General features: G+C 34.9%; 1 protein-coding gene across 1 annotated transcript; it reads right to left on the bottom strand.

The window, feature by feature from the left end:
* Positions 1-2996: 2996 nt before the first annotated feature.
* LOC123550075 (uncharacterized) lies at positions 2997-21928 on the bottom strand. The gene is made up of 6 exons (XM_053546881.1): positions 20316-21928; positions 14018-14279; positions 13396-13494; positions 10735-10888; positions 7330-7585; positions 2997-4031 (listed from the first exon to the last, which is right to left on the bottom strand). The coding sequence occupies exons 1-6, from the start codon at positions 20368-20370 to the stop codon at positions 3802-3804; spliced, it is 1056 nt and encodes a 351-aa protein (XP_053402856.1). The 5' UTR covers positions 20371-21928; the 3' UTR covers positions 2997-3801.
* Between the last annotated feature and the right edge of the window lie 237 nt (positions 21929-22165).

Raw genomic sequence — 22165 nt, 5'->3', positions numbered from 1 at the left:
TACAAAGAGGCTCACAGAAGAGGTACAAGTTCCGATATATACAGAGCACCAAATTCATTTTGCTGTCGGGAAACAACTTTTGTTCATTTGTCTTTTTTGTTTCGAGGTACCTTGCGTGTCATTAGCGCGTACTAACAAACGTTTAAAGGTCATGTACATACTTTCCGATTGATTTAATGATGCTATATACGTTGGTGACATTAAAACATTTACTGCCTTGTTTCTCTTGTAGCAAATGAAATACCTTTTAAATAAAAAGGTTGAAAACCATAGGTCGCCCAACACGAAATAAATGAAAATGTTGCAGGCACGGTTTAATTGATGGTATTGGAAATGCATGCTACCGTCCACGCTCTCTAGCCCCGGATGAAGCAGATCTAAACATTTGCACATGATAGAAGCTAAAATGTAATTTCGACGGTGCACATGGAACCTTCAGTGATGCACAATTATCCACGAAAAGCGGTGTATGGTCCCCAGATAAAATTATGGCTTTGCCCTAAACGGAAAAAACAATAGGCAGAACTAAGCAAACTGGAATTTAGAGCGGGGTTCTGTGGTTATGGAGCCTACATATTACAGACACGGCCAAAAAACAACATTAAAAGGCAGGCACCATATCCATGGGATGATTAAACAATTACCAAAGCTTTTAAAGCGGGAGTATGTATTGGAACCATCCAAGTCAAAATGTTTAAGCTGAACAATTAAACAGTACAGTAACATATAAATGTCGTGCTGAACGATCTGAAGAGATTGAAATATAACAGCTCTGACTTCAGGCACGGTAATGTAATTCCATCCAAATGAAGGCACGAAGATACCATATCAAATATTTCTATACAGTAAACAGTAATTGTTTATTAAACAGTAATTGTTATGTGTAATTATTGCCACTGTAATAACATATACTGTTTTATTGAACTGCTGTGCTATGCAAAAACTAACAAGGCCTATATTAGCCATAAACCATATAAAACAACACATTATCTCTGTATTAACCTAATACATGTTACTATTTCGTCGAAAACCTTAAGACCAATAAAAATGAAAACCATCTCAGCGTTTAAGAGATAATAAAAATCATTATTAACATACAACTTGATTAACATATTTTTTAAAACTTTGAAAATTAACGACAACATACAAAATTACTTATTTATTACAACATTGATGACTGTTCTTGTGAAAAAAAGTCAAATACAGTAAACAATTTCTAGTAACACTTTCATTAACAGTAAATGTTATTTACTTGTCATTCCCAATGATGCTTCAGTGGTGTTTTTTTTTTCCGGTCCATTAGGATCATGGAGTCCTTTCAACATATGTGTAATAGAGTTACGCTTAAGCCGGTGCTAGGGGACGTGAGAGGTGTTGCACATTTCATTACCTCTCATGTACAGACTCAATCAAACCTAGTCTATTATTCTTCTTGGTTGCATTATTTGCTTCCAAAGGATCTATTTAACAGAGTTTAATATTCATTACATTATTTTTTGTACTGATGATTCATTGTTAACTGGTAAGCCTGTCCTATGTTTGAGACATCATGTATGTCAATTTTCCTAGAAGGTTTAATCAACAGGGTGTAAAAATTAGTTAAAAATGTTTGTTATTCTGTTATTTCAAGATACATTTTTGAAAGCACTTGAACCTTCCATGATGCTTTTAATAGGAAGCTGTCTGACACCTAAGTTAGAACTTATTGAAAAACTTTCTTGTATTTCGTAATAGCAAAATATTACTAATTTGGACATTTACCATGTGATGAACATAGTTTTAACATTGTGGATTAAAAATATTTATGTTTAAAGAGAGGATTCATATCCTTTTGATATACTAAATACAATTTGAATTTCATGAGAAAATTAGAATTATTACAGATTTGCTTTAAATTTAATCAGGGCAGGATTTTGACTCTTATTGTATATTAGACCGGACTTTACGGCTAGTTAACATAGTCAAAAGATCATCAATATAAACATTTTGACCAAGTTTCATGAAGATAGGGTCATTAATATGGCCTCGTAGAGTGTTAACAAGCTTTTCCTTTGATTTGAACGAGTGACCTAGTTTTTGACTCCACATGACCCAGATTCAAACTTGACCTCAAGGTCATCAAGACAATTTGACCAAGATTCATGAAGATTGGATCATAAATGTGTCCTCTAGAGTGTTAACAAGCTTTTCCTTTAATTTAACTAGGTGGCCTAGTTTTTGACTCCATATGATCCAGATTCAAACTTGACCTAGAAATCATCAAGATGGGCGTTGTGTTAGGAAGAAATGTTGTCAGCAAAAGTTGTATTTTTAACACTGCATTCCCTCGCACTGAGTAGTATCAATATGTAAAGTATGAAGTCAAAATCTTACATAGTCTGGACAAGGGTTTCAAAAAAGGGAATTAATTAAAAAATGTGAGCACTTAGGTTATAGTTCCTAGAGACTGCTCTTCCTATCACTGACCTCTTTCAATATGTAAAATATGAAGTCAATATATTATATAGCATTCAAGTTTAGCACTGGACAAGGTATTTAAAACAAAGGAGATAATTCAAAATTGAGGTCACCCAGAGTTATAATTACTTATCACTGCACTTCCTGTAACTGACCTCTATAAATACGTAAAGTATGAATTAAACATTTTTTTATAGTATTCAAGTTCTGCTCCGGAGAAGGTATTCTAAAAATGGGAGATAAAATAAAAAGCAGGAGCACTTAGAGTTATGGTTCTTTGTCACTGCATTCCCTCTTACAGACCTCTATCAAAATATGAGTTATGAAGCCAATACATGACATAGTATTCAAGTTATTCGCCTGGCAATGTTTTCAAAAGAAGGTAGATAATTAAAAAATGGGAGCACTCAGAGTTATGGTTCCTTTCGCATTGACCTCTAACAATATGTAAAATCTGTATAGTATCATGGCAATACCCATCCTAGCTAGTGAGTTATTCCCTGACAAGGTTTAATAGACACATGTATTGATTAATTGATTAAAAAAGTAAGCATTTAATAAGTATATTTTTTATCATTGCCTTTTACAATACCGGAATCACTTGCAGTCGTAATGGCTTTTTTACAGTTTGGTACTCGTGACAATCTAATCCGTATCTAAAAACACAATTTTATAGAAACCAACAGTTATTTGTGTAGTGAGTAGACATTCTGGCTAAGTCTATTTTCATTGAAGTTTATATAATGACAAGGATTCGGTAAAACCAAACGATGCTCCCCAATGCATGTGCTTGTACCAATATGGGGAATAACGTGTAAGAAACTACATAAATGGAGATAAAAAAGAAGAAATTGAATAAAGCGGGATAATTCAAAAACTAGGTGAGGCAGAGTTATGGTTTTTTAACACAGCACTTTCCATCAATGGCCTCTATCAATTTGTGTAGTTTCAATGAAATGCCATTAATGCTTTTCAAGCAATACTCAGGACGAGCCTTATTTTGTATACTAAAGGGTGATCACTAAAAACTAGGTAGAGTAGAGTTATATTTCTTTTACACTGCACTTTCCGTCAATGGCCTCTCCTCTATCGTTTAGTGAAGATTCAAAGAAATGCCATAAATATTTTTCAAGTAATGCTCCAGACAAACTTTATTTTGTATAATAAAGGAAGACAAATCAAAAAATAGTCAAGGTAGAGTAATCACTTTGTGTCAATGGCCTCTATGATAATGTGAAGTTTCAATCAAATGCTATTAATGCTTTTCAAGTTAGACTCTAGAAAATAGTATGACGGACGCACGGAATGACGAAGGGGAACATAAAAATACATATAATTATGAAATTATTCTTCTTCATTGAGTTTCCTTTTCCTCACCATGTCTTTAAGGATTTCAGTTTTTATTTTTTCCTCATATTTGTGCTTTATTTCTTCGCAACAAATTTTTCCACCGTCATATTTATTTTCAGTGTTGACCGAGAGCCTATCGGGTTGTACTGGCGGTGTCTGGTCCTCTGCTGCGCTCTTTAAAAAGTCCAGCAGTGGTCTTGGTATGTTGTTCTGCATTCGTAGCCCTGAAATATGTAATATGGCGCTGTAAAAACAAAAGGAGTTTCTAGTAACAAGCCAATACCCCAAGTGTACGGATGAAAGGTATGGCGATTTCATATATTTGCAAAATCTTAACAAAATATCAAGCCATTCTGTAGTTACGTATCAGTAAGAAATCTACATGCTTCTTTATACTAAATTATCGAAAATGATTTTCATTCTGAAATAAAAAAACGTTTTTTCTCTCTTGACCAATAATACATGCAATAAATTCTGATGGTCAACATATTGTTTCTTGATAAAGAAAACAAGAGCTGTTGGATGACAGCGCACTCGACTATTCGAAGAACTGATTGAAGAATAAAGTCCTTGGCCTAGTTATGAAGTCTTGCCTATATAATGTAAACTGTGATGGTTAACTTGTAGTCAAAGTTTCAAAGCCATATGACAAATGGTTAGGCAAAATATGGACTTGTATGAAAAATTAAACTGATTTCCAAGTCCAAAAAGGGCTATAATTTAGCCACTATAGTTGACAGAGTTATGTACTCTTGCCTACAGATGGAAATCATGTTGATAAACAAGTGTATAAAGTTTCAAAGCCACAGTTTCAAATAGTTTTGACAAAACGCTGACTTGTACAAAAAACTGAACCAATTTCAATGTCCAAAAGGGCCAGAATTCAGCCAAAATAGTTGTCAAAGTTGTGTACTCTTGCCTACAGATTGAAGTCATGATGATAAACAAGTGTTCAAAGTTTAAAAGCCATATGTCAAATAGTTTTGACAAAACTTGGACTTGTATGAAAACAAAACCAATTTCCAAGTCCAAAAAGGGCTATAATTCACCCAAAATAGATGACAGAGTTATGTACTCTTGCCTACTAATAGAGACTATTATACTGAAAAAGTGATAAAAGTTTCAAAGCCATATGCAAAACACTTTACACAAAATATGAACTGGTACGAAAAACTTAATCAAGATTTCTAAGTCTAAAGGGGCCATAATTCAGCCAATGTCCTCGATGGAGTTATGTACCCTTGCCTATAACTGGACATGGTGATGGTAAACAAGTGTTGAAAGTTTCAAAGCTCTATCTCAAAAGACTTTGTCAAAATGTGGACTGGAACGAAAACTAAACCAAGATTTCTAAGTCGAAAGGGGCCATAATTCAGCCAAAAGCATTGATGGAGTTATGTGCTCTTGCCTATAACTGGACATGGCGATGTAAACAAGTGTTGAAAGTTTCAAAGCTTTTTCTCAAAAGACTTTGTCAAAATTTGGACTGGTACGAAACACTTAACCAAGGTGTGACGCAGACGCTTACGCCGACGCCGTGGTGAGTAGGATAGCTCTACTTATTCTTCGAATAGTCGAGCTAAAAATTCATTATTTTAAGTGATAAGATATCTTCTCTTTACAACGCTATCATTTCAGAAAGACCGAGAAGAAAATTTAACCCATATTTGCTGTGCGCACAAGACGAATTACAAGATTTGATTATTTACAACAAACAATAGGGCCATAATGACCCTATATCGCTCAACTGTTAAACCTGGAATCATCAAGATAATCACTGTGACCAAGTTTCATGAATATTGGGTCATTAATGTGTTCTTTATAGTGTTAACGTGCTTTTCCTTTAATTTGAGTGGTGACCTAGCTTTTTACCCCACATGATCCAGTTTCAAACTAGGCCTAGGAATCATCAGAATAAACATTCTGACCAAGTTTCATGAAGATAGGGTCATAAATATGGCCTCTTGGGTTTTAACAAGCTTTTCATTTGTTTTAAAGCGGCTAGCCTCCAGATCGTTCGACAACAACAACAAAAAAGAAGTTAGGTATCTTGAAATAAATGCTATATTTCTTAAGAAGGCTTAAACACTTAATTACTGGCAAACTTTATGTTACGGAAACACATGAGAATTTGCTGTTTTTACTACTTTTTACGATCAAAATCGAAAAGCGTTTGTCACGCTTTTACTCCAGGTAAACTGTCTCGATTATAAATATTTATATTTTGAAGCCATTATTCACTATTTCAGCTATAGCGGTACTGGTTACGACGACAAAAATGTCTTTATTGCTGCTGCGGTCCGGGGGTTCGATTCCCGACGCGGTCATTTTTTTTTCTTGAATTGGAATTTTTGAAATATTTTAGAAACAAAAATTCATATTCTTATGTTCATATTATGACCAAACTTTAATTTGAAAGAAAGAATATTGTTTGCCAAATCTGGAGGTCAGTGCCTTTAAGCGGGTGACCTAGTTTTATATCACACATGAACCAGTTTCAATCATGGCCTAGGAAACATCAAGATACTAGTAAGCATTCTGACCAAGTTTCATGTAGATAGGATTATAAATGTGGCCTCTCTGTCTATTGTTATTTATGATATTTTACAAGTTTGTATCAAACCAAACTATAAATGAAGTCTCTATATGGCTGCAAGGCCATAATTGCAAATACTGGCCATTTCAAGGGCCATAACTCTGGAACCTATGATAGAATCTTGCCAGTTTTCAAAAGGAACCAAGATAGTATGCAAGTACAAGTTTTGAATAAAATAGTTTCGAAAATGTGGTCTCTAGTGTTCACAAGACAAACAAAACAGGTTTGGCCCTTTAAGGGGTCATAACTGTGGAATCCATGATGGGATCCGTCTAGTTTTCGAAAGGAACCGAGATATTATTGTGCAAGTTTGATTAAAATTGACTTTCAAAATATGGTCTCTATTGTGTTCACAAGAAATTGTGTACAGGCGTCGGACGACGTCCGACGGACAAAAGACAATCACAAAAGCTCACTTTGTCACTACATGATCATCTGTTGTTGTAGCATTTATTAAGGTTTGCATATTGCTAATAAAACGTAGCAGTATACAAAATTGTCATTGTCAATGTGTCGGAAGAACTATTTGCATTTTTGTAATTCTTGGTGTTATTTTTCTTTATCACATGTTTGACGTCGCGGGAGTGAAATAAAGCCATTAATTAAAAGTGATAATACACTAGTGTAATAAAGTTTTGACGTAGATGTCGTTAAAGTGTATGAGACCTTTGTCAAATCGACTTGTTTATGATAGTTAAAGAAAGTAGAATTATAGATTTTTTAGGCTGGAAAATCTAACATGTGATAAAAAGAATAATTATTACATTTGTGACTTTCCATCATGAATTTATTAAACGAGTTGAATAAAATTGATCAAATGCTCGGCAGAGACTCGTATTTTATTATTTTATTCAACTCGTTTAATCAGTATGAAAAGAAACTCATGTAATATCCTTTAGAGGTACATCGTTTTAACAAAAATTTACCTGGTCTGTATAATATGATCAACTGCGTACCCGCATAAACATGTAACACTTCATCGGATGTATAACTGGAATAGTGAGTCTTGGCTTGCTGCCAGTCTTTTGCATTTAAGCATGTCACCAGATTATTTTGTATAATTTTCTTCTTCTTCATGGTTTCTGCTGAAGTGGTGACATTAGATATTCCTTCATCTCTGGCCTTTATCAACAGCTTCGTTTTCTCTGGTAATAGTATACGTCCTTGGAGCAGGCGAAATAACTGTAAATACAGATTAGTAGTTTTAAACAAAAATGATGCTTAATGAAAGAAAAATGTTTTTGGAAAATTAAATCATGTGCTGCCTGCTTTAATGTTTTAAACAACAATGTAAATGATGGAAAACAAATTCTTTTTTAGTAGATATAACATGAGTGACTTTCCAGACTGAATTTATTGAACAAGCAGAATAAATTTAAGCAGCAGAGATTTTGATGAATTCAATGTAGATAGAAACAAATGAAATATCTTTTTAGCACATGTAAGCATTTCCTGCTGAAACATCAAAATTTCTTCTATCTTTACCTATTACTGACACTGTTAATTCGACAATCGTTTCCTATTCTGAAAACGACGTAAACGTCGAAGCTTTACTACACTAGTGTAACACCAGATTTTTCACTCCCACGACGTCCAAATAAGATGCTGAATATTCCACACTGAATCTCACGAGGCTCGCAAGCGCCGTGTGTGATCCGTCCTTGCAAAATCCAAGATAACAGGGTACGAAATCCAAGTTCTAGCCACTGTTGTAATGACCCTTTTATTATAAACCTCCACCTTTTTGTTTATTTATCTGTTATCGAACAAAACATTAACAGTTTGTTGATGTAAAAATAAAATGAGTGATGTTTTTGTGTGCGCTATTTAAATAACTGTGTGTGTCAGGTCATGCATATTCAATGAAAGTAGTCCGGCAGAATACAATACAAAAGGTACAATACGGATTTTGCCTAATCATATTTACTTGTGAAATACAATCTGAATTTTTGACAGAATTTATATAAGTATATTATAGAACATCATATGCAAAGTACTGAAATCACTCCATTTACGTAATACATCAGGATTTTATTCGCTATTCTTAGCTTTGTTTTCATTTCCCGAGTTTAGTTAGGAAATCATTCCTTTCTAGGTAGCAATAGAATAAACCATAACATTGTATTGATACTGTTATTCTATCAAAATATGTTATATCATACAATATGTTACTTGCTTAACATACTCTTAACAACTCCAACTATGAAACAAGAGGGTCATGATTACTCTGGATCGCTCCCTTAAGTAATATGAGATACATGTTTCAAAAGTCAAATTGATGCTTAAATATTAAGAAAGTAGGTCAGTAGGTCACATTCATTGTCACTGAAAGTCAGTTTTACAAGTCGGTGTGCAAAACTATACATGTCATTCAAATTGCAAGGCTGAATCTTAAAAAACAATGACAGTAGGTCATAAGGTCAATGTCACAGTCAGGTGACCCCTAATCACGTGGGGTTATCAGGTAATTATAATTAAACAGTCTAGGAAATATGATCTTATAATTTTTTAAGTATTTTATCTCTATATCTCATATAACAAGTGACACCAGGGGCGGGGCATAGTTTGAATAATCTTATTAGAGATCCAATAGGCAATACTACATAGCAAATATCAAAGACCTAGGCCTTGAACTTTCAGACGAGATTTTTTTCCCTATATAATTCTATGTAAAACTAGGGACCCCGAAAGCAGGGCCTCTTTTCATTACAGGAGCATAATTTGAAAAATGTTGGTACAGGACCACTAGGCAATGCGGCATACCAAATATCAAAAGCATATGCCTTGTAGTTTCAGGCAAGAACATTTTTAAAGTTTTTTCCAATACAAGTCTATGTAAGACTTGGGACCCCCCTGGGTGGGGCCTCTTTTTTAACTCTAAGGCATGATTTGAATAATCTTGGTAGAGAACCACAAGGCAACGCAACGTACCAAACATCAAAAGCAAGAAGATTTTAAAAGATTTTCCTATATAAGTCTACGTAAAACTTGGGAGACCCGGGGTAGGGCATCTTTTTACCCAGGGTAATATACTGGGCGTCACTGAAAAGTTACCACTTAATATATACCTCTTTATTTTTTATACAATATCGACGTCACTTTTTCATGGCCTGTGCGCGGTCTATTACTCACAGACCCTGTCTGATCATGTCTTCTAACCCATTTCTTGACTGTCAGGTGAGAACAGCCCATACGACGTGCAATATCAAGACATGAAAGTTCGGCGTCAACCATGCCAATGACCTGATGGCGTTGATCGTGCATTAAACGTGGCACTCTTAACAAAGATATTCTGGGTTTTAACGTATTCCTTTTAGTCTGTCGTCTAACTTTCAAGTGCGATGAATGATTTGCGATAGAATTTTCGTACATGTCGATATTGCTCGAAAAAGTCATTTTGCACGTGCGGCCCGTGCCTCAAATGGAGTTCATCGAATTTAACAAATCTTTACACCAGTGACGTCTCAGTTGCGTCAAAAATTTAGTCGTTTTATGCTTTTAACACAGTTCAATGCGATGGTTAAAATAAAAAGCCATTAAGGTGGTCACTTTTCAGTGACGCTGAGTATAATTTGAACAGTCTTGGCAGAGGACCACAAGGCAATGCTACATACCTAATATCAAAGGTCTAGGTCTCGAGGCTTCTGACAATAAGAATTTTAAAGTTTTCTTCCTATATATGTCTATGTTAAATTTGGGACCCCCGGGGCAGGGCCTCTTCTCTCCCCAGGGGCATACTTTGTACAATCTTCATAGAAGACCATTATATGATGGTACAAGCCTAATATCAAGGTTCTACGTCTTGTGGTTTTTGACAACAAGATTTTTTAAGTTTTTCCTTTCGGTTGCCATGGCAAACAGAGTAGTGTCTGGAATTCAATTCTTTGAACACTCTTAAACAGGCTATACAATGATCATTCCTGTGAAATGTCATCAAAACTGAACTAGTTGTTTAGGAGAATACATATGTTGTTTAAAAGAAAGAAAGTGCGGACGGACGGATAGAAGGACACCGAACGGTGAGCGATCACAATAGCTCTCGTCGAGTTTCAATTTACTTTGGTTTAACGTACATTGCTATATTTTACGGTTTGTTGATGATGACAACATTCATGTACGCTTATAATCAAAATTCCTTATTAAATGTATAATATATTCTCTGTTCCCCAGATACTGTGAGAGTTGATTCCGTGGTTAACGTTTATAAGTCGTCTCTTGGGTCTGTGCATAGCTTCAGTGAATGGAACACCTTTATGAATATTGTTTTTTCCCTATAAATTATGAAAAATTCATGTAGATTTTACGACATGATAATTTAATACATCGCTTACCTTAACAGGAATACTTTTCCCTGCTTCTGCCGTTCTCTCATAATTCTGGAAGATCTCTTCCACCAAGGCATACTCTTCTGCAGAGTATTTTGCAATGGAAACAATCGTTGTACAAGTTCCTGGTGACACCTGCTGTAGTAGGGAATACAAGCAGCTGCATAATATAGGGACAAAGATTTGATTCAAGGCAGTTCAATCTACCTCACGCAAACGCCCCCAACACAGGTTTAAGTAGAATTCTGAATATGCATTAACTGTCACTTTTCCGTATTGTTTCTACGTGCGTACGAGGTTTATATTTCAAAATTTGTTTATGATACACTGATTCAAACAACATAAAATTTGAACACAGTATTTGTGATTATTATTAATATCAATTGGAAACGCAACCAAACAAAACGATAGCAGACTTGGCTTGACAAAGTCTATTCAAGACATGTAGAAAACGTGCTACACCACTCACGCCCCCATGAACTATGACTTACAGACATTCATTATATGGAATGCTTTTAATCACTAAAAGTGATTACTGTGATGTTGTTCGTTAATCACCTCTTAAAAGAGTGTATCTGTTCCATTAATTTCCTATTTGAAGTTTAATCCACTTTAATGTATTGTCCAAGTATATAACATATAGTATGTCAGTCAGACCATTTGGGATAAATTTGTTTCTCTTGTGATTGATATGTCCCCCAGTTTAATAATTAGTTATATTGAAACTTTCTCTCACATACAATTATATCAAATTTTCTCGAAATATGTAAGCAAACAAGAGCTGTCACTGGAGACAGCGCGCTCGACTATTTCGATGCTGGGTACTGAAACTGGGCAAATTTGACGAAGCTGGAGCTGTCACTGGAGTGTTTAATGACTCCAATGTGGATGAAATATTAGATAATAGCTTGAGTCAGTGTCAAAAGTATTAAGTAATAAGAGAGATAAGGATCAAGTGTATCAAAACATTATATATTTAGTATAATTCTTAGCAAAAAGGGGGCATAATTCGTTAAAAATATTGGTGCAACAGTGATGCATCTCGTGTCATGTTGAATTAAATCCATTTTGTAATAACTTGAGATATAGTGAAAATGCATCAAAAATAACCTTTAATTCTAAGTTAAAGGGGCTTAATTCATGAAACATTGGTGCCAGAGTTATGGACCTTGTGTCATATGATGTGGGTGATAAGGTGGAACAACTATTTTCAGTTTGAATCAAATCCATTCAGTAATAACCGAGTTAGAGTGAAAGTGCATCAAAACTTTAACCTGAAATTACAAGTAAAAAGGGGGGATAATTCATGAAATAATGGTGCAAGAGTTATGGCCGTTGTGTCATATGATGTGAGTGATGATGTTGAACAACTATTTTAAGTTTGAATCAAATCCATTTAGTAATAACTGAGATAGAGTGAAAGTGCACCAAAACTTTAACCTGAAATTATAAGTAAAAGGGGGGATAATTCATGAAATACTGGTGCAAGAGTTATGACCCGTGTCATATGATGTGAGTGATGATGTTGAACAACTATTTTAAGTCAGAATCAAATCCACTTAGTAATAATTGAGATAAAGGGAAAGTGCACCAAAACTTTAACCTGAAATTCTAAGTAAAAAGGGGGGATAATTCATGAAATATTGGTGCCAGGGTTATGATCCTTTTGCCATATGATGTGGGTGATGATGCTGAACAACTATTTTAAGTTTGAATCAAATCAATATAGTAATAACTGAGATAAAGTGAAAGTGCACCAAAACTTTTACCTGAAATTCTAAGTAAAAAGGGGGAATAATTCATAAAATATTGGTGCCAGAGTTATGACCCGTGTGCCACATGATGTGGGTGATGATGAGGAACAACTATTTTAAGTTTGAAGTAAATCCATCAAGTAATAACAAAGATAAAGAGAAAGTGCATTTAAACTTTAACCAAAGTGCGGACGCGAAAGGACGTATAGTCGAGCTAAAAATACTGTATGTTGGTTTTGTTCACATAGTTGATCAGCTTTGGCGAACTATCATGTTTCTAAATGTACAGTTACCATATTTGTACTTTCTTCATAAAGTGGTTTCAGACCTGTGAGGACGTCACCGTCGTTAATGTAAAAGTTATCAAACAAAGGAAATATTTGTTTGAGTTAATAGGCACATTGATATACATTGTATTACAACAAAACAACTTTAAAATAATAGCCAATAGACTAAAGTCTAGTACCATTTTATACTTCACCTGAAGTGTAATTTCAGTGAGCATTTTACTCACAGCTTGGCTCAGTTTACTTTCATCTACAACTTCTGTAAGTTTCCTTGCCTGGTATACATTATCCTGAAAGTTTCCTTGCCTGGTATACATTATCCTGAAAGTTTCCTTGCCTGGTATACATTATCCTGAAACATAAATGTCATGCTATATAAAGAGATTTCATTATATAAAATCCTCAAAAATAGTCACATTTTGGAAGAGTAGGTGAATATTAATTCCAATTCCTGTTTGGGAATTTTGGAAGCCCATGCATTAACGTTACAGAACCCTAGTATAATGATCTAAAACATTAAATTCAAACAAAACTGTAAATGCAGACGAAATCAAAATAGTTTCATGTATACAGACTTGTAATTCGAATTCTTTATAGAAATTACCATTAAATTTCTTTTGTCATACCTGAAATGTGACAGGAAGCGTTTTAAGTTTAGAATTGTGTGTGTGTTGGCGATTGATCTAATTTCATCGTCAGTGACAAATACTTCTACTTTAACATTTCTGGAAACCAGCAAGAATAAACCCAACATAATGCACATATTACGATATGTTTTAAACTGTTCTTACAGTATTTATAGCAGATCTATATGCATCAACGTTTGAAGTAAGAAATTTAGGCTTATGAACATATCTGCTATAATTTTGTCAATAGCATATTCATACAGTACTGCTATTTCGCTACTTCACATTAACATTCCTTGAAAGATTCCATGTCATCTGTGAAAGAATTTTTTTCACATTCTGTCTGCTTTTGGAAATGTTAACATAGGCAGATACCTCGATGTACCTCAGTGAGGCTACGGGCATATGCAAGGTGAAGTCCTCCAGCTAGGTTGAAATGGAACCGGGACATTATTTGAACACAGCTACCAAATTATTACAGCTTCGACTGCCTATATATATAAGCATGTTCAGCATTTCCCTTTCTTGCAAACCAGATGATTACCATGTTACTCTGGTTGAAATGTTTGTCAGCTATCCTTATATGATGGATTTGTATTTCATAAGAGAAAAAAAAAAGTACCTCTGTATTCTAGTTTCTTCCTGAAGTTCTCGAAGAGCGACTAGCATATGATTTCCCCCAACCACATAAAACTGGTAATTCATTATATGTTCTTCATTGAAATCATTGTTAGGTAAGATTACTGGTAGAATAGTAGGTGGTATCATGGACCCGTCTATGACCATCGAAGATTTGATGTCTTTTACCCATTCTTGTCTTGTCTGTCGCACTCTGTATTTATCCGGGCAGTGGTTCAGTTGTTTCAAATCAACACTAAATACACCTAATAGAAATATGCACATAAATGATTATCAACTATAAAACCAAGAGTACATACTAAGAAATTACGTGTATGTTTCCTTACAACATATAGTCGTTACATGACTGTTTTTCACTCTTTGTTGTAATAGTTAAAATACCAATTTTAACTTAATAAGACCTCGATAAATGCAAAAACCGTTCGAAAGACAGCCATACGTACGACCTTTCTAACATGTATCTTTTAATATTAAGTAATCTTCAGCGTAATCAAATGATTGTGGTTGCACATTCAATGCCAAATCGTTGGCCGTCACGACACTGCCTTCATTTTCTTACTAGCATCTTATTCCAAACTGAAGATCGAAATTCAACTTCATAACATCCCAAAGTTCGATCCCAAGCTACACAAAGATCGAAATTAAACATCAATCAACAAGAGTGCCAGCCTGTCACAAAATACGCCCGTCATCAAACTTTGCCTAATTCAAGGGCCATAATCCAAGAAAGCCTGGGGAGATTTCCGTGGTTATCAAACCTGGGCGAGACATTATACCCATAAACACTGTCAGCAAGTTTGGTGAATATCGGATGAAAACTGTTCGACTTAGAGAGCGGACAAAACTAAATTCGCAGTTTTACGAGTTATTCAAGGGCCATAATCCAAGAGTGCCTGGGGCAATTTGGTTGGTTATCGAACTCGGCCCAGATATTATGCCCACAAACATTGTCAGCAAGTTTGGTGAAGATCGGATGAAAACTGTTCGACTTACAGAGCGGACAAGGCTAAATCAGTTTGGAGTAATTCAAGGGCCATAATCCAAGAGTGCCTAGAGCGATTTGGCTGGTTATCAAACTCAGCCGAGATAGTACACCCTGAAACCTTGTCAGCAAGTGTTGTGAAGATCGGATGAAAACTGTTTGACTTAGAGAGCGGACATGCTTTGGACGCCGACCACTCGCCCCCATGTCCACATAATAACGCCCTGCTCTTTCAGAGACGGGCGTATAAAAAGTCTAATTTCAAACTGGCATTTAATTTCGAGCCAGCTGAATGATCGAAATTCATAACATTCCAAAACCCGAATTTCAACCCGGCAGTCAGTTCAGAGATTGAAACTGAAATTTTCAAAGTTGTATATCGAGCTAGTATTTAACAGTAGTTCAAACTTTCACTGTAGTACTGATATTGGAATCGGATAAAGATCATAATTCTAAGTTTAAAAGCCGTACCAGAGCTGATATATCGGAATTCAAGTGTAAGTTTTAGAAGTTAGATATACTATTCCTGGTATTATATTCCAAGTTTGCTCGAAATTAGCTTGAATTGAAGGTGAAACTAACTTTTTACATAATTGAACCTGAAGTTTAAAAAATCTAGCACTGCATGTTTATCAGCTCGAGTTCATTTTCATGCTAAAATGCTACGAAAGCACAGTTAAGGTCGAATGCGCCTGTTTTGACGTTATTGGGTTTCGTTTCGACATTTTGTTTAATATAAAATTCAGCATATTCCTCATATAATGAGCTGTGTGAAGTTGGCTAAACAAACGATATACGACATTCAAAGATTTTGAATGTCGTTCAGTACGCGACATATGACATACGTCATTCGAAAAATGTTGCATGTTGTGCACAAAATGACATTGGACGTACGATATTCGAACTCTGACAAACTAAATTGAATGTCGTTCAGTGCGCGACATACGACATTCGCAAAAAAGTTGAATTTCGTGCAAAAACGACATTCGAACTTTGACACACAAAATTTGAATGTCGTTCAATGCGCGTATGTCCAATGTCGTTTTGTGCACGACATTCAACTTTTTTCGAATGTCGTATGTTGTATGTCGCGCACTGAACGACATTCAACTTTTGTGTGTGAAATTTCGAATGTCGTATGTCCAATGTCATTTTATGCGCGACATTCACCTATTTTCGAATGTCGTGTGTGTGTGTGTGTGAAAGCTCGAACGTCGTACCTCCAATGTCGTTCTTTTTGCACGAAATTCAAGGTTTTTTCGAATGTCGTATGTCGCGCACTTAACGACATTCAATTTTGTTTGTCAAACTTCGAATATCGTATGTCCAATGTCGTTTTTTGTACGACATTCATCTTTTTTTGAATGTCATATGTCGTAAGTCAAACACTGAACGACATTCAAATTTTGTGTGTCAAAGTTCGAATGTCGCATGTCCAATGTCATTTTTGCACGACATTCAATTTTTTTTCGAATGTCGTATATCGTGTACTGAACGACATATATTTCTTATAAATGTCGTATTTCGTTTGTTTAGCCAACTTCACACAGCTCATATAATGCGTTTTTTTTACCTTTTTTGATATTTCTGTACCTTTTTTTCTCTACAAACCTTCAAACACGACCATTGACGTCCATTTTTGATGAACCAAGATTTCAAGTCCGTCAGACGTTTTTTTTTTGTAAATCGTTCTAATTCAGTGAAGAATTATCGATTTGATTGTTTCTCATCATATTTTCATTTAAAATTGTCTTTGAAATGAATGGTGTGTAATTTGTGGAGATCATTTTAACGTTGAAGTCGATATCTACGTTAAAGTGACGTCAGAGCGGCACATATGAAGAATATGCTGAATTTTATATTAAACAAAATGTCGAAACGGAACCTAAGAACTTCTAATTAGGCGCATCTCCCCTTAAAACGTTACGTCTTTTTCGCGCTTTTTTCAACCAAGTTCACATTGTCTGTTTTTAGGATTTACTTGCAGCATTTATTGAACGGCTTGTTGCATTATTTATTGGTTTCAATCCGTTTCAACTACTTCATAAATAATTAAATACAAATTTCCCCGGAATCCAGAAATGATAGTTCGAGCCCGACTAGCTACAGCGTTCCATGAAGTGGGAAAATTGTCTTTTTTTTAACGGATAGTACCTGCTGGTTAGAAACTACAAAGACTGTTTGTGTAAGCAGACTGGCGTGACATAATTTAAGGTTGTTGAGAAACAGCGTAAATCCAACACAAATAATGGTTATCAAATGCATAAGTGCAATAACTTATTTATTTCATGTCCGCGGACTTTTAACGTCTGACGTTAACTTCATTTCGTTTTGACTGTGCATATTTCGACCAACTTAAAAGTCATAATTAGCCGGGAATAATTATTGTTTATTTAATAGGTTTTATGCCTGTTTTCGTCAATATTTTATTTTTTACAAGCACTAAATTCTTTTCCCACAGTAACTTACAACTACACTACTCCCTCCCATTTATTCATATTTAATTTAATGTTTTACTTTTTAACATATATGATAATGTTTTTTGATAGTGCCGTTTTAAAATACTCCGAGCGATCATGATTCGAGGTTTTGTTTCAAGTTGAACTTGAAAATGACAGCGATTAAGCGGCTTGATCCAGCTATAATACTCAGGTTATTCAAATTTGAAGACAATACAAATACCGATAAAAACGATGGAAGATTTTATCTGAATGTTAGAAATAAATATGGTCAAATATTGACAAAAACTCAGCCATAATAAAGTCATTTCATTCATTGCAAGATATCTCATATTTAAGATTGTCTGTCACATATTTCAACAAATGTCTTCACTTCAATTTTCCATAAATAGTGTCGGCTGCGCAGGAAGATGCGCATAAAAAACTGTAAGAATTCCCTTTAACTGGCGATCAAATCGAGAAATGTCAGAATTATTATTTTCGAATTATTAAAACATTAAACATCAGATAAGACACAAGTTAATATTTATGAGAAAAATAAATAAACCAACATATTTAGTTTGTCGTTTACAACGTTGTTGTAAATCCTGAAAAGAGCTTCCGGTTGAGCATGCGCACATAAAGGTAAGACATTTCCTTAAATCAATTTAAGGCAAATGCCGTCCAAAAGTATGGATAAACAAGAGCTGTCCGTAAGACAGCGCGCTCCACTATTCGGCGATTTGATAGTAAAATGAATATATGTCTCAATACGAGACCTCTACTTTAAAAGGAAGATATACCAAGGGGCATAATTCTGTTAAGAACACAAATTGGAGTTATTGAGATTGTTACCACACATGCAGATGATGATGGTAAAGAGATATTTTGAGTTTCAAGTCATTATCTTATACAGTACCAAAGTTATGCCCAAAAAACATTTTAAGTATGAAAGGGAAATAATTTGGTCAAAAATACAAATCAGAGTAATGGGGATTGTTACCACACATGCAGATGATGATGATGATGATAAAGATACATTTTAAGTTTCAAGTCTTTATCTTATATTGTACTAAAGTTATATATCCAGAAAGCGGTAATTGCCAAAAAAACTTTAAGTATGAAAGAGGCATAATTCTGTCAAAAAAGAGTTATGAGGATTGTAACCACACATGCAGATGATAATTATAAAGAAATATTTTTATTTTCAAGTCATCATCTTTTAAAGTACCAAAGATATGTCTATAAACAAAGCTTTCGAAAAAATTTAACATGACAATAATTCCAAGTATAACAACTTTGTGACCTTGACCTTGGGTATAATGAGCCCAGCCCCTGCAAATACTTTGTTGGTATTCTGGACAATGTTTTTTTGAACTTACAGTAAGATAGAAGCAAAAGTAACAAAGATATGACAGAAAAACAATTCTTGCATACCAGACGGGGATTTCCGGTATTTTTACCAGTGCTGGAAAAATCCATCTTACACCCCAGGGTGTAAGATGACTCTCGTGCTGTAAATGACGTATTACGAACTACATGATTGTATGTGAAGATTTGTAGTAATTTACATTTTATTTAAAAAAAACGGAATAAAAAATCAATACCTTGACAGTTCCTATGTGTTCCTGATGGTATATTTCTCGATTCAAATCACGTTATTTTATTATAAATTCATAACGTTACGCTGCAACTGATAAAACAAAACCGGAACTAAACATTGTTATTTGTTTTGAAACGTCATGACGTCTTTCCTGTTTACGGACGTTGGTTTCCCGCGCTTTGTCTAAATACACTGCCATAAGAAATAGTTCTAAAAAGAAAGCCTTCCGATTGATTTTATTTTCATTATTATTTCTTGAAATCGGTATGCAAGAAAAATATTCTGTCACTGGTTAGGAACCTCGTTACCGCCTAAACAGTTACCCTCGAGGCCGGATATTACCATCTGCACCTACAACCAGTGAAAGAATCTTATAAGGTTGCAGTAAAACTTTAACCTTAAAAATAACCCAAATATAAAACTTTGGTGACCTTGGGTATAATGGGTCCAGCCCCTGCACATACTTTGTTTGTATGCTGGACAGTATTTATGTGAACTGATAGTAAGATATAAGCAATAGTAACAAAGTTCTGACAGAAAAACAAAGGTTGCCGAAAAACTTTAACCTTAAAAATAACCCAAGTATAACACCTTGGTGACATTGACCTTATGTATAATGTGCCCAACCCCTGCACATACTTTGTTAGTATGCCGGACAGTGCTTACGGGAATTTACAGTATAATATAAGCAATAGTAACAAAGGCATGACAGAAAACAAAGGTTACCGAAAAACTTTAACCAAGAAAGCTCACGCCGACGCGGACAACGACACCGGGCGGGTAGAATAGTCCCCCCCCCCCCCCCCCCCCCCCCATATTCTCTGAATAGTGGAGCTAAATTCGTGACAAGAATAATCATTTGCCATACTTCAATAATTAAGCATTTATTTTTGGCATAATGATGTTGGTTTTTTTTTTCAGAAAGAAAATAATTAACATTTGAAGAAACATTTTCAAAAAGGCGGATATCCAGAGAAAAAAGACGCACGCTCATGCAATCTTAAATTCTTATCAAAATTAAATATTCACATGAAGGACAATATCTTGAATATCATCACATCAATTGCAAAGCTAAAATACCTCTAAAAACCTTAAATGAGGCAAAATACGCCTGCTTTGCACTACGTTTAAATTTGTGAAACATCGATGGTTATAATTTTCCCATAATGTCACTATTTCAAAAAGCTAGAATTAAGATGAGGTATGATAGTGGGATTAAACAGTTCCATGGAATTGTCCCTAGTCTGTTAAATGTTACCTTTTGATTTTGAAGCAAACGACGGAAGAACTGGCGTGGATTTTGTTCCTGGCATGTTCTCCCCTCCCTCGATTACCAACTGTGTAGACTTTCTAACTTTAGGCACCGGTTCTCCTGAAACACAATGAATGAAGACATTTAAGTGAAGTTAGATTTGAAAAGGGACATTTTTGCTAATTGCAGAATTTCACAGCTTAATTGTTAATTCGACAAGCACAATGATTATTAGAGTTGTACAGACATTTATTTTATGCCAACTGATGAAATACTGTTTTTTATCATTGAGATATAATCTACATTATCCTTTGCATATCACTCACTGTAAATGATATAGCTTTGCCGATTGTGTATAAATTTTAAAGTATTTGCTTAAAACAGGATGAAAATTGTTGTCACACTTGACGCAGTAATCCAGTAGTAACACTGTCTTTAAACGGAATCGGGGGTACTGAGTCCAAGCCCACGCCCATCCTACTTAAACACTAACCCGTGTTCGGGTGTTTCACATTATTATCATTCTCTAGCAGTCGCCCATATGGGTGGAAACTATAAATAATTTCTAACACAATCTATTAAACAAATTAAACTACATATATCAGAACAATTATTTTATTCAATGTAAAATCACTGTTTGGGATATATTATTTCTTATGTTTCTTAAATATGTTTATTTATGACTGAGAAGTTTAACTCCCATTATAAAAATTGTTTGAAATTCAGTCAGTCTATGAAACATTCAAGCACACTACCATATCCTTTTTATTTGCGGAATGTTATCAGTATATGCTAAAGTTTTGAAAATCCAGGGTTTCATCGAATTCTTCATTGTATATTTTTTATCTGAACGTGCAAAACTACCTTAAAAATAGACACTTGAAAGTTATTTACTAATATAATAGGTTTATTACAACAGTAGCTCGATCTGGGATTCTTTTTTTCGGCTCGAGTGGATTTTTGCCAGGTCGGATCTCACGTACCGCGCAAGCAAAATCCATGAGAGCCGAATACAGCATCCCAGATCGAGCTACAGTTAATATAACCCTTTTATTGTATACCCCACCTTTTTGCGTGTTGTATTGAACGAAATCTTCAATTCATATTAAGGATATGGAACTTAGCGAAGTTTTTACGTACGCTATGTCTGACATGTGTCATGTCATGCAGATTAATGAAATTAGTCCGGCGACATACAATACATAATTTTTGTTATACATAAGGTACTGTACGGATTTTTTTCTGCCTGTTCATATTTACTTGTGAAATACAAGCCGATTTTTTAGTAGAATGTCATAGGTATATAAATTTTATTTTCATTTTAGCGTGTTTTTTTTCCTTTTATTTTTTGTTTATTCAATACACGTTATTCAGATCTAAACTGTAAGTAATCTAAAAGGTTATTGTTGAAAATTGACCACCCGGACGCTTGCTAAATAAATTTTATAACAGACAAGAATGATGTCAACACTATATGAGACATATCCAATAAACATGCTTGAGACAACAATAAATTAACAATACAGCCTTAAATGCAGAGAAAGTATCTTTAAAACACAAAAGGGCAGAAAATATGCGCATGTCCAACTCATACAAAGTTTCATTTCAGCTGGATTGAACTTGTTAATCCCCCGCCGTGGCGGAGGGATTATAGGCATGGTCTGCGTCCGTCCTTCCGTCCGTAACAAAATCGTGTCCGGTCCATATCTCCTAAACCCCTTGAAGGATTTTCATGAAACTTGGGTCAAATGATCACCTCATCAAGACGATGTGCAGAACCCATGAGTCAGCCTTGTCGGTTCAAGGTCAAGGTCACAACTCAAGGTCAAAGGTTTGAGCCTGCCATTTTGTGTCCG

The sequence above is a fragment of the Mercenaria mercenaria genome, chromosome 6 (assembly GCF_021730395.1).
Source record: "Mercenaria mercenaria strain notata chromosome 6, MADL_Memer_1, whole genome shotgun sequence".
NCBI lineage: Eukaryota > Metazoa > Mollusca > Bivalvia > Venerida > Veneridae > Mercenaria > Mercenaria mercenaria.
The sequence above is the reverse complement of the archived record's forward strand: the minus strand, read 5'-3'. Positions and strand labels throughout refer to the sequence as shown.

What these genes read in the sequence shown, in the direction of transcription:
- LOC123550075 (XM_053546881.1), bottom strand. Translation starts at nt 20,370, where the DNA reads ATGCCAGGAACAAAATCCACGCCAGTTCTTCCGTCGTTTGCTTCAAAA. An exon ending in CGCTTCCTGTCACATTTCAG is followed by an intron (nt 10,889 to 13,395) that starts GTATGACAAAAG and finishes TATATTATGCAG; the next exon opens with CTGCTTGTATTCCCTACTAC. An exon ending in GATCATATTATACAGACCAG is followed by an intron (nt 4,032 to 7,329) that starts GTAAATTTTTGT and finishes TACATATTTCAG; the next exon opens with GGCTACGAATGCAGAACAAC.